The sequence below is a fragment of the Geotrypetes seraphini genome, chromosome 1 (genome assembly GCF_902459505.1).
Source record: "Geotrypetes seraphini chromosome 1, aGeoSer1.1, whole genome shotgun sequence".
In the NCBI taxonomy this organism is placed as follows: domain Eukaryota; kingdom Metazoa; phylum Chordata; class Amphibia; order Gymnophiona; family Dermophiidae; genus Geotrypetes; species Geotrypetes seraphini.
In genome coordinates this window covers 32,491,633-32,510,397 of record NC_047084.1, presented here as the reverse complement: position 1 = coordinate 32,510,397, position 18,765 = coordinate 32,491,633, and the positions used below count along the sequence as shown (strand labels likewise).

The following is an 18,765-nucleotide window of genomic DNA, read 5'->3' as shown; positions in this document are numbered from 1 at the left end:
CCAATGCCACCTCCTTCACAGGAAGCTGCTCTTGCCCCCTCAATTTGTACAAAAGCAATCAAGTAGCAGTGTAATAAAAGACACAACAGGAAGGAGGAAAAAGGGGAAAAAATCCCTGATACTACAAATTTATTCTGCTCTGTAACAAAACTAGGAAATGCAATAAAGAAAAATCCAACGAAGTCTGCAGTACACCAAGCAGCAAGCAAACAACAAAACAAAAACTGCAGACAAGTATGTACAAGATACAGGCAATGTTTATTATACCAATAATTAAATGCAGTAAAAATACCACCTTATTACCAACCAAGGGACCCAACACGGTCTGTGTTTTGGACAACACGCCTTCCTCAGGAGTTAAAGTATGATGGTTAAAGTATGAAACAAACCGCAATAAAAAGGTATAAAACAAACGCTTGTGTGAGCCAAATCCTCAAACAGAGTATGTGTTGCAATGACAACTAGCACCCATTATGTTTAGAGCTCATAGCTATTCATATGACCTCCTGACACGCAGACTGTATGGTCATGATGATTTACCTATGCATCATATTTCTTTTTCTTTTATTTTTTTTTCTCACTTCTTCAGACAGAAATTCTTGAAATCCAGATTGATCATGAGGCAGAAGGCAGGCAAAGCCCATACATAGAACAGGGCTTCAAGACCAATAGACACATTACATTACATTACATTAGGGACTTCTATTCCGCCTATACCTTGCAGTTCAAGGCGGATTACAAACTGGACATTTCCAGTGAAGTTACAACAGTTTGGGGTTTTTTTTTTTTGGTTACAAGGGAGGAGAGGTAGCTGGATTAATTCCGGAAGAACTTGCAAATTGGATATTAAATTGACTGTACGTTACTGTGTGATATAACAAATAGATTACAGTTAGAGTACAAATAAGATTACGTTATTTCAGGGATCTGAATACTTGGTTGGTGTTTTGGGGAGGAAGAGATACACATCTACAAGAAAGATTAATGAGGTAAGAATATAAGCTTTCTTTCTAGTGCAATGTGTCTAGTGGCCTGAATGCAAGGGACATACCAAAGCAATCCCCTAAAAGTGGCATCCTTCCTAGCTGCTACATCCACCCTATAGAACCTATTGAAGGTATGGAGGGTAGACCATGTAGCTGATCTACAAATCTCCTTGGGCGAGGCAGCCATCATCTCCACCCATGAGGCAGCAACTTCTCTAGTGGAGTGTGTTTTCAATGCGATCAGTGGTTGTTTACCACAGTAAACATATGTGGAGGAAATGGCCTTTTTAATAATCTGGAAATCGAGGCTTTAAATGCCAACCTCCCTTTCTTGGCATGTGTTATAAGAACAAAAAGGTGATCTGAAAAGTGAAACTTGTTGATAGCTTCGAGGTACCTGACAAGCACTTGCTCGGCATCCAGCAAAAACAACGCTTTTTTCTTTTTCTTAGACTCCATAAGGTGAAAAGCAGGCAAACAGACTTCCTGACTGATGTGAAAGGCCGAGACTGCCTTCGGTAAAAAGGACGGAACCATGTGTAAGGACAGCCCTGCTTCCGTGAACCTAAGGAACGGCTCCCTGTAGGAAAGCACTTGTAACTCAGAAACCCGTCTTGCCAATGTAATCACCACCAGGAACCATGAGAGAAACACGTACAAGAGCTCATTCTCCGGCCACAGTTGAACTAATGCATCCAACCTCTCGCTTCTGAGCTCAGATCTTTGGCTGTGAAAGCGAGGCATCTTAGTATTCACTGCTGTGGTCATCAGATCCATCCGTGAAGGCCCCCTCTACCGAACTATGGTATTGAACACCTGTAGAGGCAGAGTTCATTCCCCTGGGTCGAGTGTCTGCTGACTGAGAAAGTTAGTCTGCACATTTTCCACTCCTGCCGTGTGAATGGCTGCAAGAGTCTACAAGTGAGCCTCTGACCACTGGAAGAGAAGTTGAGCTTCCAGATGCAACAGGGCACTTTTGGTGCCTCCTTGCCTGTTGATAAATGCTACCACTGTCGCAATGTCCAAGAAAACTCAGACTGCCTTGCTCTCCAGAGACTTCGGTGCCTGAAGAACTAGACAGGGGTCCTTAACCTGGGCTCCGTGAACCCCTAGGGGGGTCCATGGATGGGTTTCAGAGGGTCCGTGAGGATCAGATAAAAAATAACATTTATATTCGCTATACAGCCCGGTACTGTTGATTTTTCTTGCAGATAACAAGAAAGTAAATGTAGTAGTAATGGTAGTAGAAAACCTAGTAGTAGTAGAACTGTTTTAATTTGCACAAGAGGATTGCATTTCATAATTATGAGTGGCCGTTACTTTATGCATAAAAAAAGAGTGTGTTTTTAGATTGTTTACTTTAAAGCTTAATAATACTTTGTGTATGTCATATATGTATGAGACAATCAAATCTCAATAAATAAAGTACATTATATTCATTGCATGCAAAGTTGTATTTATGGGAATATTTCTGGGGAAAGGGGTCCATAGTTTTCATCAGATTCTTAAAGGGGTCCATGACTCCAAAAAGGTTAATAATCACTGCACTAGACGAACGGCTCCAAGTTCTAGACAATTTATGGACTACTTCTGCTGAGCTGGAGTCCAACACCCCTGGACTGGGTGTTCATGGCAATGAGCCCCCCCCTCCCCCAAACCATAAAGGATGGCATTGATTGTCAGTATCTCCCAGAAGGGGATGCGAAGAGGCATGCCTCTGGAAAGAGCAGCTGGCCTCATCCACCACTGCAGGCTGCTCCTTGCTATAGGTAATGAGTCCGACTGAGTGGACCAGTGAGAGGGAGAGTTCTCATGTGCACTCTGGCCCAAGGACCTACCTCTATAGTCACCTCCATTGACCCCAGGACCTGCAGATAATACCACGCCATGGGAACCGGCCTCTGTAGCAGCTTTGAAATCTGCTTCTGGAGCTTCAGTCTGCATGGCTGTGGAAGAAACACTTGGCCCAAGGCTATGTCTAACAAGACTCCAAAGTACTCCAGGTGCTGAGTCGGTTCCAGCTGACTCTTTTTGAAGCTGACTATACAGCCCAAGACCTGGAGGAGTTGCACCACTCTCAAAACTGCCAGTTTGCTTTCCTCCATGGACGGAGTTCGGATAAGCCAATTGTCCAAATATTGGTGCACCAAAATCCCAGCTTTGTGGTGGTGCACTGCCACCACCACCATCATCTTGGTAAGGGTGTGAGGTCCCATGGCCAGGAAGAAGGGAAGTGCAAAGAACTAAAAATGCTGCTCATGCACATGAAATCGCAAGTACCTCCAGTAGACTGGGAAAATGGGAATGTGGAGATAGTATTCTGTCAGATTGAGGGAGGCAAGAAATTTCCCTGTTGCCACTGCAGCTATGACCAACTGAACTGTCTCCATGCGGAAGTGCAGTATCTTCAGAGACGCACTGACTGACTTGAAGTCTAGAATCAGTCTATAGTCATCCGAGTCTTTCTTTGGCATGATGAAGTATATGGAGTATCTGTCCGAGCCCAAGTCTGCATCCAGGACCCACTCTATGGCCCGAAGATTCAGTAGCCTTTTAATCATAGCTTGAACTCTAAGGGCTCTCTCCAGCTGGTCGGCAGGAGGTCACAGAACTCGATTTTGTACTCCTCCCAGATTATGTCTAGAACCCAGTGGTCTGCACCAAACTGAGACCAGACCGACCAAAAGGCCAACAGCCTGCTCCCTATCTAGGGGAGCTCTGCTTCTGGCCTGGCGTCATTGTGGCTGGTGAGGGACGAGAGCCCAAGGCTTGCTGCCTCCTGCCCCCGCTGAATCTCTTGACACAATCCCTGAAAGGGTCTTTGCATTGTTTGGCATCTTGAATATGTACAAATTCTTCAGAAGCCTCAAAAATTGCTCTGAATCGAACTACAGGCTGTCTGGGTTTTGCTGTCCAGTAAGGTCTTGGGGCGATGGTCTGTCACACTGGCCATCAGGTCATCTAGGCCCTTGCCAAAGAGCATTTGCCCCTGAAAAGGAAACCTGCTTAGTGCAACTTTAGAGGTAGCATCTCCTGTCCACTGTTTGATCCATAGCATCCATCAGGAAGAGACAGCATAGGCCGAGACCTTGCTCACAACTCTGATAAGATCATACACAGCATCAACAATATAATTCATCCCAGAGAAAAGTTTGGGGGGATCTTCCCCATCTATCGGGTAAGAAGCTCGAGACAGGCGAGTGTAAAAAGCACGTGCCACAAAGGAAGACACAGCTATCACCTTAATCCCTAGTTTCAAATTGACACTTGAGGAGCAAGTCCACTTTGCAGTCTTGAGGATCCTTTAACATTACCCCTCCTTCACTAAGAAGGGACGTTCTTTTAGGAACTGAGCCAGCAGCGGCTACACAAACAGCTGCTGGAATTTGGTGCCATCAGATACAGCTTGGCTATAGTTTTAGCCAAAGGGATCTCTCTGGTGACTCCCAGTGGTCAGTGATCAGCTTAGTGATGTATGGATGGGACGGAAAGAACGTGGTTGGAGCCACAGAACTGCTCATAACTAAGCATTGAAAAGAAGCAGCTGACAGGACTTCCAGCTTTAACTTTTGCAGAGAGGCAAAAATAACGCTCGACAGCACAGAGGACCTGAACAACCGGTGCACTCTTTGACGATCACTGTTGTTCTTGATCGCTGTCCTACTGCACAGAAGCCTTCATCCTGGGATAAAAGTGGCATAGAATCAGACTTGCTATCCTCCAAGACCATGACAGACTGGTCCAAATCTGCATCTTTGTCCGGTTAGGGAACCTGTCGAGCAGGGGAACCCCTGCACCACCGCCATCACTGGTGCACTGCTAACAACTGCTGAGGACCCTTGGCAGTTCAAATAAGCATTTTATAGAAGGCTCACAAAAAACAATGCAAAACCTTGTACTGGGGGGCTTGGCTAATACAGATTTGTAAGGTCTTAGGAGGGGTCTCTTCCCCTGCAGATCCCCAGGCCTGGAGGACTTGGAGCCATCTCTCCCCTGTACTCTCTGTCTCACGCGGGATATGGACGCTCCTTGGTCAGACATTCAGCACAAACCTGGAATGATATAGGAGTAAAAGGGCTTGAAGAGTCCATCCCAGTCGAATTTGAGCAAAATCAAGGGAGTCTGAGCAGATGGTGGCAAAAGAAAAAAAAAAAAAAGATTTTTTTAAATCCAAGATGGCTGCCACCAGAAAAATTGCATAAAAATTTGCCCATGGAGATCTCCTTGAAGGAAAATAAATCACAGGGAAAGGGGTTCTGGAGGTGGGGGGCCTAGGATCATAAACCCTCAAATTCAACTTTTAATGAAATTCCACCCTCCCCCCCCCAATTTTCCCCATAAGCTTAAATAGTCTTACTCACTATGCCATGTGGTGTCTGCCTGCTTCAGCATAGGATTCCAACTGGAACCAAAGGGAGAATAAATCTGCCTCAGATTCACCGACAAACCTGGTCTTCTGGCTGCCAGTCAGACTGAGGTCAGACTAAATCTCAATCCCCAGAAAACTGTACTGTTAGTCCCGGCTGAGAAGGTACCACACAGCCTGTGCTCAAGCTCTTGAATACATCAGGGATGTGAGCAGCTACGCATAGGACAGCCTCTGAGCTCAAAAATTTCCAGTAGGCTGGCTAGCTAGGTGTTCCCGAGGGTCTGATCCTGCTAGCAGCAGACTTCTGCCGTGTGAGTCTGCGTCTTCTCCAAGGCAGAGGTCCCACCAAGTGGGAACATCTGGGCACCGAGCCTCCAAAGAATACTGATCAAAAATACCAAAAAATAATAAAATGGTAGAGCAGATCAAACACACTTCTGAGCAACTTGCTTGCAGAAAACAAACTGAGAGGGAAGAATTGACAGTTTTCTGCAAGTAACTTGCTGGTTCAGATACAAGACCCTAGCATTCAAGACCACTAGACACATTGCTTTAGAAATGTTGATTACTTGCACAGGATGGCACAGCCCTACCAGTGTAAGATTGACTTAATTACAGCTTCATTTTCAGTGCTCAATTTTATTTCTATAGGTGCTTGTATTTTTTCTTTTTATTGCAGTTGAAATATTTCTTACAGCACCAATACCATATTTCCACTATTGAAATCAAACATCAAAAAAAGTGAAAATCTAAGCATACTACTATATTTCCTAAGAAAATTTGTTAGAGTCACAACATTGGAGGAAAAAAACCCCACCTTATTAAATATGGGACACATGAGAGGATTGCTTATTTTTAAGAACTAATACAGATGTTACAAATGCTCTCAACTACTGGGAACAGCATTTTCAAAGTGAATATTTTTGCTCCAGGAGTCTTATTTTTTTTGTTTTGTAAAACAAAAAAATAAAATAAAATTATTTTTGCCTTCTCAAATAAAATAACTTACTTCAGTTGTTTTTGAATTCTTTTTTAAGAACTAAATTTCAACTTAGGTCTATGAGTAATAAGTTCATGAATTTTCCCTCAAAGATAAATACTGAGAATAAACTTTCAAGTGTCAATTCTTAATTGAACTATATATTATATTACATATTCTATCCATGAGAATCCTTGTGTTCCAAAGTAATTTCAGAATCATGAAAGAAGTTTATGCTATTAAATAATACAACAGAACTAAGGAGCTCTTTATTTACTAAAGCTAAGTGCACGCTAACAGAATTAGCATACACTAAATGCTGCATGTCCTATTTTATACCTATGAAACACATGGGCACTTATGGCCTGATTCTCTAAAGGATGCCTATCTCGCATGTCAATCACGCATCAGCATCCTTTAGACAATCGCATCTTTTTTTCCCCTAACGGACGGCTTAAATATCGGCCAGCATTTTACAGGCCTACATTTAAGGCATCTTGTCTTGTGCCTACAGAGATGTATAGGAACGCCCAAGGCCCCTTCCGGTGGAAACCACACCAGCCTTGGGCATCGGAGTCGTGCCTCGACATTTCCTTAGGCTCGAGTCGGATGCCTATGTTGTAGGCATGTTTTGCTGCATGAATTTTTTTTTTTAAACATGCGTCCCAATTGGTTGGTGAGACGATGGTAGGATGCCTACCGCAGCCTACAATCGGGATGCAGTTTGTAGAATCAGCCCCTTGGTGCACACTAATGTCTGTTAGTGCTTGAACTAAGCTTTAGTAAAAAGATTCCTAAATTAGAAACAAAGCAGTACAGAAAATTTTTGTACTGGAACAATGGTTGTTTAATTCATTTGCTTTTATACTTACTTGGAACTTTATAATAAAAAGACCTAATTTAAAAAAATGAAGGTATTAACAAATAACATGAATTTACATTATTGTCTGGCATCCTTATCTTACATTCACATGGAGTCGTTCACAAGCTGCATAAACAGCAAAAGCAGCAGCTATCATCATTAACTTTTATAAACCTATTTAACCGATAAACAGGAAAGCAGCTTTAAGTCAGCAGGTAAGTGATTGGCTCAAAAATATTCTAACATCCAAAATGAAGTTTTCCAGAATAACCTTGTATCACAAACTGCGCTAATTATTCAACTGATCAAATCAGATGATGTCAAGTTCAGTTTTGCTGATAAAATAACTCCACTGAAACAAAGTGATTCTTTGAAAAATATGGAGAATTTTATGTACAGCAGATATTTAATATTTTTGTCCCAGAAAAAAGTGCATCAAAAGTTTTCTAGGTAAAAGAAATAAAGAATATTTAAAGGAACAAACAGTCTGCATTAGCCCATGCACAGGTAATTAAAAGGGCAAACATACATGCTGTGTGTATTCTGAAGAGAAGTCTGTAGAATGTACTGTATAACTGGAGAAATAAAGTACAATTATAGGATGTAACAGTGATGAAAATAGTGCCTGAAGTTGGTCATTCCTTTATATTTGGTTGCCTTTGAAAGCGTTCTGGGCTGCACTGGTTGCTGCTGTTGAAGCTGCATTTGCTGCTGCAGTCTGTACCGTTTTATTAGACATCACACCTGTTGCAAACTCTTGCTGGGCTTTCTCAAAACTAGCACCAGTAGTGCGGTACAACCCATGTACCTGCAAAAGAACAAGTGAAAGATAAGTGGGGATTTGTTAAAATGATCAACTCTATACCAAAAAGCTACATTTTTGAAACATTCTATGATCAATATACAGGTATACTATTACTAACTTTGCCTTCTCTTGTATAATCCTTTGTACATTAAAACTATTGGTTCCAAAATGAGAACTGCAGTTCAGCACCACAGAATTTATTGTGAGTGTGGATAAGACTGAGTACAAGATATATGATGGTACAAGGTGAGCTGGCAAAGAAAATATCTGAACCATCCATGCCATTGTCTCCAAATCATACTCATTGGGCTACACAAGGGGTAGGCAATTCCGGTCCTCGAGAGCCGGAGCCAGGTCAGGTTTTCAGGATTTCCACAATGAATATGTATGAGATGGATTTGCATGCACTGCCTCCTTGAGATACAAATTCATTTATTGTGAATATCCTGAAAATCTGACCTGGCTCTGGCTCTCGAGGACTGGAATTGCCTACCCCTGGGCTACACCATATTTAAACATTAGAATATTTAGTTGCTTGATTTGATAAATTCCTCTCAAACTCCAGCAGCATTAAAATAATCTTTTAAAGTACACCACACAAATGAAAATAATTTAATTACCCGATTCATCACAACCATACCCTGGACTGCCACAATTGAATAAAAGTACAATGGGGTGGGCCACACAATTATCACTTCTCTGTTTACAGCATGGAAAGACTTTACTGTAAAATAAAGATCCGAGGGCATTTTCCTGCTATCTGAAACTAGCATCGGTTTTACACCAGTAAATGAACATTGTATATAAAAAAGATAACATTTGATACAGTGTTTACAAATGTGAAATAGCATTTTTGGTCATGGTGTTCACTGGTTAAAAAAATACAACAAAAAAAACCGCAGTTGTATCACACAGAAAAGACCAGTGGAGCAGGTTTTATATAGCCAGTGTTTTTGAAGCCAGTGTTAAATTTTTAAGATCCCATAAACTTGTAACAAAAAGCAGTTTTTCTGAATCTGACAACATTGCTCTTCAACAAAGATAACAGCTTACCTTTTTAAACATTACTAGTGAAATGACAGCAGATGCAGTGAAAAGAGCTGCTATGACTATCAACATAATTCCAACAGGGATACTGTTGTTAAGAGCAGTAAGAGAAGAAATCCATCCACTAAAAATAAATACAAAGAAATATTGAAGAAAACCTTACCACATGCCCCAAAAAATATGCAAGCATATGCAGATTGTTTTCATATGGCTTCTGTGAGTCAAACTCAGCAAGCAACTAGCTTCATTACATACATTTCAGTGTATCGAGTCTGTATTTAAAGCAGCTGTTTTTCTATATTAATTAATATATTAAAACATACAGAAGCCAGCTCAGACTTGGAAGATAAAGAGGGGGTGTTGAAGTGAAGACACCCTGACCAATCCTTTTATTTATCATGATTCCATCATGAACAATGTACAGCCAAGACTTAATTTCCACAAGACTGTATTTAAGATTTTGGTGTGCCCCTGGCAGCAAATCTCACAGCCCAAGATGGACATGAAATGTTATAAATGCCTAAGATTAAATACTCAGAAGAGGAGCAGAAGAAGGCCACAGTGCCATCCTTCTGAAAAGCACAGTTACTTACCGTAACAGGTGTTATCCAGGGACAGCAGGCAGATATTCTTAACGCATGGGTGACGTCACCGACGGAGCCCCGGTACGGACACTTTTAACTAGAAAGTTCTAGTTGGCCGCACCGCGCATGCGCGAGTGCCTTCCCGCCCGACGGAGGAGTGCGTGGTCCCCAGTTAAGATAAGCCAGCTAAGAAGCCAACCCGGGGAGGTGGGTGGGACGTAAGAATATCTGCCTGCTGTCCCTGGATAACACCTGTTACGGTAAGTAACTGTGCTTTATCCCAGGACAAGCAGGCAGCATATTCTTAACGCATGGGTGACCTCTAAGCTAACAGAGAGGGAGGAGGGATGATTGGCCATTAGGAAAATAAATTATGTAACACAGATTGGCCGAAGTGTCCATCCCGTCTGGAGAAGGTATCCAGACAGTAGTGAGTAGTGAACGTGTGAACTGAGGACCAAGTGGCAGCCTTGCAGATTTCCTCGATGGGCGTGGAACGGAGGAAAGCCACAGAAGCAGCCATAGCTCTGACCCTGTGGGCCGTGACAGCACCTTCCAGTGAGAGACCGGCCCGAGCATAACAGAGCGCAATGCAGGCAGCAAGCCAGTTGGAAAGCGTCCGTTTAGAGACAGGACGACCTAAGCGGTTAGGGTCGAAGGACAAAAAGAGCTGGGGGGACGAGCGGTGAGCCCTGGTACGGTCAAGGTAGTATGCAAGGGCACGCTTACAGTCCAGCGTGTGCAACGCCTGTTCCCCCGGATGAGAATGGGGTTTCGGGAAAAAGACAGGCAACACAATGGACTGGTTGAGGTGAAATTCCGAGACCACCTTGGAAAGGAATTTAGGATGGGTACGCAGAACCACCTTGTCATGGTGAAAAACAGTGAAAGGTGGGTCGGCAACCAGTGCATGCAGCTCACTAACCCTCCTGGCAGAGGTGATGGCAATGAGGAAAAGCACCTTCCATGTAAGAAATTTGAGTGAAATTGTGGCAAGAGGCTCAAGCGGAAGTTTCATGAGGGCTGATAAAACCACATTCAGGTCCCAGACGACTGGAGGAGGCTTCAGAGGTGGTTTGACATTGAAGAGGCCTCTCATGAACCGGGAAACCAGGGGATGAGCCGTAAGAGGTTTTCCGAGGATAGGCTCATGAAACGCAGTGATGGCACTGAGGTGGACTCTGATTGAGGTAGACTTGAGGCCAGCATCGGACAGAGAGAGCAAATAGTCCAGTACAGTTTCCACCGCCAATGAGGTGATGTAGTAGACACCAAGAGGAGAACCGGGTCCACTTCTGATGGTAACATTGGAGGGTGGCCGGTTTCCTGGAGGCATCCAAAATGCGACGGACAGGCTGAGACAGATTCTCTGGAGAGGTCAGCCCGAGAGAAACCAAGCTGTCAGGTGGAGCGAGGACAGATTGGGATGCAGTAGAGACTGATGCTGCTATGTAAGTAGAGTAGGAAACACAGGAAGAGGAATGGGTTCTCTGGAGCTTAGCTGGAGCAGGAGGGAGAACCAGTGTTGGCGGGGCCACCGAGGGGCGATGAGAATCATGGTGGCTCTGTCCCTGCGGAGTTTGAATAACGTCCGCAACATCAGAGGTAGTGGAGGAAAGGCATAGAGGAACCGATCCGTCCAGTTGAGCAGGAATGCATCCGGGGCCAGACGATGAGGAGAGAAGAGTCTGGAACAGAAAATGGGTAGCTGATGGTTGTGAGGAGCTGCAAAGAGGTCCACCTGAGGCGTGCCCCACCGAGCAAAGATGGAGCGGAGTGTGGGAGGATCCAGGGTCCACTCATGAGGTTGAAGGATGCGGCTGAGATTGTCGGCCAGGGAGTTCTGTTCGCCCTGGATATAGACCGCCTTGAGGAAGAGACTGTGGGTCGTGGCCCAGGTCCAGATGCGGATGGCCTCCTGACAGAGGAGGGGGGATCCGGTGCCGCCTTGCTTGTTTATGTAGTACATGGCGACTTGGTTGTCTGTGCACAGGAGAAGAACCTGAGGATAGAGAAGGTGCTGGAAGGCCTTGAGAGCATTGAACATGGCCCTGAGTTCCAGGAAATTGATGTGGTGTTGACGTTCCTGAGGGGTCCAGAGACCCTGGGTGCGAAGATCTCCCAGGTGAGCTCCCCATGCATAGGGGGAGGCATCTGTGGTTGTGAGGGGGTAGATGAAAGAGTAGACCCCCGGAAAGATTGGAGGAGTTCAACCACCATTGAAGAGATTGCTGAAGAGACGATGTCATAGAGATGGGATGAGAAAGAGGATCCGTGGTCTGTGACCATTGGTTGGCTAGAGTCCATTGAGGTGTCCTGAGGTGGAGTCGCGCCAGAAGAAGCACATGGACCGTCGAGGCCATGTGGCCCAGGAGGACCATCATCTACCGAGCTGGAATGGAGTGATGAAGGAGCACCTGACGGCAGAGGTGGTGCAGAGTCCGTTGGCGGTCTGAGGGGAGAAACGCCCTCATCAGAGTGGTGTCGAGAACAGCTCCAATGAACTGAAGTCGCTGTGTGGGAAGCAGATGCGACTTGGGGTAGTTGATCTCGAACCCCAGGAGATAGAGGAAGGAGATGGTGTGTTGAGTGGCTTGTAGCACAAGTGGAGACGTAGGTGCTTTCACCAACCAATCGTCCAAGTAGGGGAACACCTGGAGGTTGTGAGACCTGAGAAAAGCCGCCACCACAATAAGGCACTTGGTGAACACCCTGGGCGATGATGCCAGGCCAAAGGGTAGCACTATGTACTGATAATGACGGTGCTGTATCTGAAATCGGAGGTAGCGACGTGAAGTCAGATTGACTGGAATGTGAGTGTAGGCCTCTTTGAGGTCTAGGGAACATAGCCAGTCGTGTTGAGAGAGAAGCGGGTAAAGCGTGGCAAGGGAGAGCATTCTGAACTTTTCCTTGACCAGACACTTGTTGAGGTCCCGGAGATCGAGGATGGGACGGAGGTCTCCTGTCTTCTTGGGAACCAGGAAGTAGCGGGAGTAGAATCCCTGACCCCTTTGGTCTGAGGGTACCTCTTCGATGGCATTGAGAAGAAGGAGGGAGTGGACCTCCCTCAGGAGGAGGGAGGATTGGGAGGAGTGGAAAGCAGACTCTATGGGAGGACTGTCTGGTGGAAGAGTCTGGAAGTTGAGAGAGTAGCCGTGGCGGATGATGTTGAGGACCCAAAGGTCTGATGTGATGACCTCCCAACGGCTGAGGAAAAGTTGGAGGCGTCCACCGATAGGCTGAGGAAGAGGCAATGATGGTGGGAGACTGGCTATGCCCTGGAGAAAAGAGTCAAAAGGGTTGAGATGGTTTTGATGGAGGGAGAGGCTTGGCAGGTTGATGAGACTGGGAGCGAGCCTGAGTTTGATGCTGGTGACGAGGACGGCGAGGTTGCTGTTGAGGCAGATTGAGAGGTCTGGCCGAGAACCTGCGCTGGTAGGAGGACTGTTGTCTGTAGGGGCGAGCAGGCGGAGTCTTCTTTTTAGGTTTCACCAGAGTATCCCACCTGGTCTCGTGTGCTGAGAGTTCTGGGTTGTTGAGTCCAGGGACTCCCTGAAGAGCTCGTCACCAAGACAAGGTGCGTTAGCCAGGCGGTCTTGGTGGTTAATGTCGAGGTCAGAAACTCTCAGCCAGGCCAAACGCCGCATGGCAACAGCCATGGCAGATGCTCGAGAGGTCAACTCAAATGAGTCATAAATGGAGCGCACCATGAATTTCCGGAGTTGGAGTAGACTGGAAATTTGCTGTTGGAAGAGGGGAATGTATTTCTGTAAGGAAGAGAGTTGTTGCACCAGATGCTTCATGTAGAAGGAGAAGTGAAAGGTGTAATTATTTGCCCTATTGGCCAGCATTGCATTCTGGAAAAGGCGCTTGCCAAACTTATCCATAGTTTTTCCCTCTCTGCCAGGAGGGGTGGAAGCATTGACACTGGAGCCCTGAGTTTTCTTCAAGGTGGACTCTACCAGGAGAGATTCATGGGGCAATTGAGGCTTGTCAAACCCTGGGATTGGAATGACCCGGTACAAGCTATCCAGTTTGCGAGGGGCCCCGGGAACAGTGAGGGGGTTCTCCCAATTTTTGTAAAAAGTTTCCCGTAGGATGTCGTGGACGGGTAACTTAAGGAATTCCTTGGGAGGTTGCTCAAAGTCTAGGGCATCGAGAAAAGCCTGGGACTTTTTAAAGTCGGACTCTAAGGGAATGGAAAGAGCCGCCGACATCTCCCTGAGGAATTTGGTGAAAGAGGACTGTTCAGGTTTTGAACCGGTATCAGCCACCGAGGGTTCCTCGTCTGTCGATGAAGCGTCTTCCTCGGTACCGGGTGGGGATTCTTCCCATAAGTCCGGGTCCCGGATGTCAGGATGCGCACGGCGGGACGTCGGTGTGGAGGGCTCGGTATGGCGGGTCTTGGAGAGAGACTTGCCGGAGCGTACCGAGGCGGTACCGGGAGAGGAAGACCGGCGCCGTTCCGGGTGCCGGGAAGGGTCGGTATCAGAGCGGGCCTGCACCGTAGGATGGGAACGGTGTGGTTCAGCCGAGAGCACTGGCATGGAAGTGTTGAGCGGTACCGAGGGGGTCGACACCGATGGTACTGTGCGAGGCTCGGACCGGTCCTGCACCGGAAGGTGTGGGGCCAACATTGCTGGCAACAGGTGCTGGAGTTGTTGCTGCAGCTGCTGTTGCAATTGAGTTTGGAGTATGGCCGCGATGCGGTCTTCCAGGGGAGGCACCGGTACCGCTTTTTTCTTTTTCGGTACCATGGGTGCCGCTCCACGCTCCGGCGATGAGGAGGCCGATGACGAGGCACTCACCGATATCGGAGCGGAGCGTTTGTGGGGTCGGCGCGATGCCGGGAGGACCGGAGTCGCAGCCGTGGCAGGAGGGCGCTCAAGGGAAGTGGAAGGCTTCTTAGCCGGCTTACCTGGGACCAGCGACCCCGAAGAAGGATCCGGTGGCGTCGAAGTAGTTGGTGCCGACTTTTGAGGTGCCGTCGACGTCGCGGCAGGTTCCATAGCAGATCCGGTACCGAAAAGAATATTTTGCTGGATCTGCCTATTTTTCAATGTGCGCTTTTTAAGAGTAGCACAGCGGGTGCAGGTGTCAGCCCGATGCTCCGGACCCAAGCACTGCAGGCACCAATTGTGCGGGTCGGTGAGAGAGATCGGGCGTGCACACCGCTGGCAATTCTTAAAGCCCGATTGAGGGGGCATGAAGGGAAAAACGGCCTCCGCAAATTCGAAGCCGGAGGCCTGTATGGTGGCAACAGGCCCCGCCGGGGCCGGCCTGAAAAAAGAAGGAAAACTTGACGAGTTTTTTTTTTTTTTTTTTTTGAAAGTAAAAAATAAAGTAATCCGAAGGAAAAAATAGAAGAAAAACGAAAAAATACGCGAGCGGGAAGGCAGAAACTAGTTTTTCAACGGCCGTTGAAAACACATGCGTCTTCTTCGCTCCGCGGAAACGAAGAAACTGGGGACCACGCACTCCTCCGTCGGGCGGGAAGGCACTCGCGCATGCGCGGTGCGGCCAACTAGAACTTTCTAGTTAAAAGTGTCCGTACCGGGGCTCCGTCGGTGACATCACCCATGCGTTAAGAATATGCTGCCTGCTTGTCCTGGGATAATAACATATATACATATACTGAAGTTGCAAACTCCTCTCTGGCCTGGTATTTGGTGCCTTCAAAATCTGGTACTCTAGACAGCTATGTCTAAATCTCAATTCAGTCCATAATTCAAAGTATAAAGTCTTCCTATAGAAAATTGCTGAAATTTCATTTGTGTGAGCAACCAGCAATTTTTTATGAAAGGCTTTATACTTTGAATTATGGGCATTTTTTTTCCTGAAGCAGGGTACCGTACTTCATATGATCATGTTGGGGCTGGATTGACACTGATCAACCTTTCAGGTCTGCAGAATAGTGCTGCCTGATTCAGGAAAAAAAAATTTGATTCGATTTTTCGATTCAATTCGATTTTCCTGCCCATGTGGGTGTTTTTTTCAAACATCCAGGTAGGATTATTTATAGCTTCTTCACCCCCCTTTGCCTTCTCCTATTATATTTTCTACCTTTTGTTGTCTGGTCATTATTTAAATCATTTTGGTCACAGGCTCTGGTTGTCTTCTGTTAACTCGCTTGCCAGGGTCTCCTGCCCATGTGCCATTTTCTTCTTTCTCCGTGTTAACCATCCATCTTCCATTTCTGTCCTCCCCTTCCATTTCCTTTCCCTCCCCCGGAAGTCTGGCATCTTTCCTTTTTTTCATCTCCATCCCCAGATCCACCTTTTCTCAACTACTCTTTCATTCTTCATCTCTCCCTCCTTCCCCACCACCCTAGCCATCTCTCACTTTCTCTTCCCAACTATCCTCCTATCCAGTATCTCTAAACCCCTTCCACACCATCCCTTGTGTCCAACTTCTCTCCCTTTCTGTTCCTTCCCTCCCTAAAACCCATTGTCCACCATCTCTCACATCCTCTCCTGTTTTTAGACCCATTATTTTTCACCCCAAAGTCCGGCATATGAATGTCTCCTTGAATCCCCCTTCCCTCCCTCCCTTTGTATACTTTGACACCAGGGCTCCCCTCCCCTGAAGGCCTGTCACCCCTGAAGGCCTGCACCGTCCCCCCCGAAGGACTGTCCCCCACCCCTGAAGGCCTGTCCCCCCGAAGGCCTGCACCCTACCCCTGAAGGCCTGTCCCCCCCGAAGGCCTGCCTGTTCCCCCCTGAAGGCCTGTTCCCCTGAAGGCCTGCACCCCCCTGAAGCCTGCACCCCTCCGAAAGACTTCACCTCTCCCCCTGAGGTCTGTTCCCCCCAGAAGGCCTGCATGTTCCTCCCACGCATCCATTTCCCTATTTCCAGCAGGGAGCAGCCTGCAGAGCGGATCGCCGGTATTTTAGCAATCCTTGCAGGTTGCCATGGGCCTCAGGAACTGTCGTCCCTCTGCCACAGTCCCGCCCTTCTTCTGATGTCAGAGGCAGAATCACGGCAGAGGGAAGACAGCTCCTGAGGCCTATGGCAACCTGCAAGGATCGCTAAAGTAACAGCGATCATCTCTGCAGGTTGCTCCCTGCTGGAATTAGGTAAATGGATGCGCGGGAGGCCAGAGGGGAAGCCGGACACCGCAGCACTTGCCGACTGACCCTCCCCCCTCACCCTCTAAAGCAGGAGCAGCAGTGGCCAGCAAGCAAGAGGCAGTACTGCTGATCCTGCTTTGGGGGCAAAGGGGGAGGATCAGTCACCAAATCGGGAGAACAATTTTTTTTGGTTTTGAATCGGTGAATCGGGCACTACTACTGCAGAGTGGTAGTTTCTTCAGACTCCACAGACTTTACATTACATTACATTATTAATTATTGATTGCTAATACTGGTATGCTCCAGGAGGACTTCAATATGATTCACAATTTAGAAAAGCCTGACCAAATTCAGGGATTACATTATTTTATTAGGGTTCATGACACAGGTAACTTGGTTTATGTTCGTGTAGGTGTATAATTATGGCTTATGGTTTGGAGAAAAGATTGACTATATCTGGTGTTGTAGTCCTGATATTATAGGTTTTGAATGGGCGTCACTTTCCTGGTTTGCAAGGAGCTTGGTTATCTATTGAGATAGGAGAATTGATTTGTGTCTTGATTGTAATATACATTGTAATACTTCAGTGCACATTGGCTAAACTCAGTTAAAATTATAAGTATTAATATTTTATGAACATTTTGATAAACATATTTGAAGCTGATTGGACTGAAATTATTTTTGAGAATAGCCAAATCAGATATAGATACTGGCAAACTTCTCTGCTGATGATTCTTAAGATATTATTTATACCAGATTATGTTATTCTAAAAGTGATTTTTGATTGGCCTTTTACTAATAGGGACAAGATAACAATCTATTCACTTTCACAGCCTAGGTATTCTGAGGTTGAAGCAGAGAGCCTAACTGCGCAGTTCCCACGAGTTATATCTGCATGTTTCTAACTAAGCAATACAGACAGGGATTGTATACATGTATTATCTAATGCAGAAGTCATGGCCACACACTGCATTTTTTTAAAAAAAGGCCATTAAGTATTCCCACTCTATAAAGAGAAAGGAACGGTGGCTTTTAACATGCGTATAATGCAAGAGATTTTTTGCCAGATCCAGTTCAGCGTAGATGATTTAGCTGCCAGTTTTGTCTTCTTCTGTAACCAGAAAGAACTCACTGCAGCGTTAAGACTAGTGAGAGGTAACAGATCATATGCACATGTCCAAACAAAAATGAAAATGTCAGCATAAATTGGCACCTGCTAATATTAGCCTTACAAACATTTTTTGTGAGACTGTTAGACACCGATGTGTGCTAATACTTTCATTTTTGTTCAGACATGCATACTAGCAGTTGCATTTACTGTAAAGCCTTTGTATACATGTGTCCGATAGACTCTCACCAATGCAAGTTCTGCATGCATAAAATTTGCATACCCTTAGCTTTCTGAACAGCATGGTATTACACTCACAGTAGAAAAGGCAGTCGGGTGTTGCTCTACCACATGACTTTCTGCATCGGTCTCTCTGTTATGATATTTGGATTTAGCTTAAAGACATCAGCATGAGGTGGGCCACACCATTCAGATTTTGAACTCCACCCCACCCCTACATCCTGTTGAGTTTGTAATAACGGCAGCAGTAAAGCAAAACAAAAAGACACTAACGGATTAATTCTCTAAAGATTTCCTAAAATTACTCTAAAATGCTGGGCACTTTGATTTCTATAATCAGAAATTACATTCATAATGGCTGCTATAGAATATTAGCAGAAGTCCACATTATAGCGCCTAACTTTAGTTGTGAGCATTTATGCCATGTCAAAGTCTCATTTAAGAGGTCCTTTTCCGCGGTAGCGGTTTAATGCACGGAATACCGCGTGTTGAACCGCCTGCCGCGCTAGTACCTAACGCCTCCATTGACGAGGCGTTAGGATTTTAGGCTGCCGTGGGGGTTAGCGCGTGATGAAATGTCCGACGCGCTAACTCCCGTAGCGCGCCTTGATAAAAGGAGCCCTAAGTGTTCGTGGATAACTTACAGTACTCCATAACCTTACCACATAAGTGCTGGACCGGTTCTTCACTTGTTCATGCCCTACCCACATCCACA

General features: G+C 45.9%; 1 protein-coding gene across 4 annotated transcripts in view; it reads right to left on the bottom strand.

Moving 5' to 3' along the window:
• Positions 1-7,562: 7,562 nt before the first annotated feature.
• SCAMP1 (secretory carrier membrane protein 1) overlaps positions 7,563-18,765 on the bottom strand; it is a 153,287-nt gene continuing 142,084 nt past the window's right edge. For all 4 annotated transcript variants that reach the window (XM_033929462.1, XM_033929444.1, XM_033929437.1 and 1 more), the window contains exons 8-9: positions 9,055-9,172; positions 7,563-8,004 (exon numbers count right to left, since the gene is read on the bottom strand). In XM_033929462.1, coding sequence (XP_033785353.1) covers positions 7,840-8,004; positions 9,055-9,172 — 283 coding nt within the window. In that variant the 3' untranslated portion in view covers positions 7,563-7,839. The remainder of the gene's footprint in view (positions 8,005-9,054; positions 9,173-18,765) is intronic.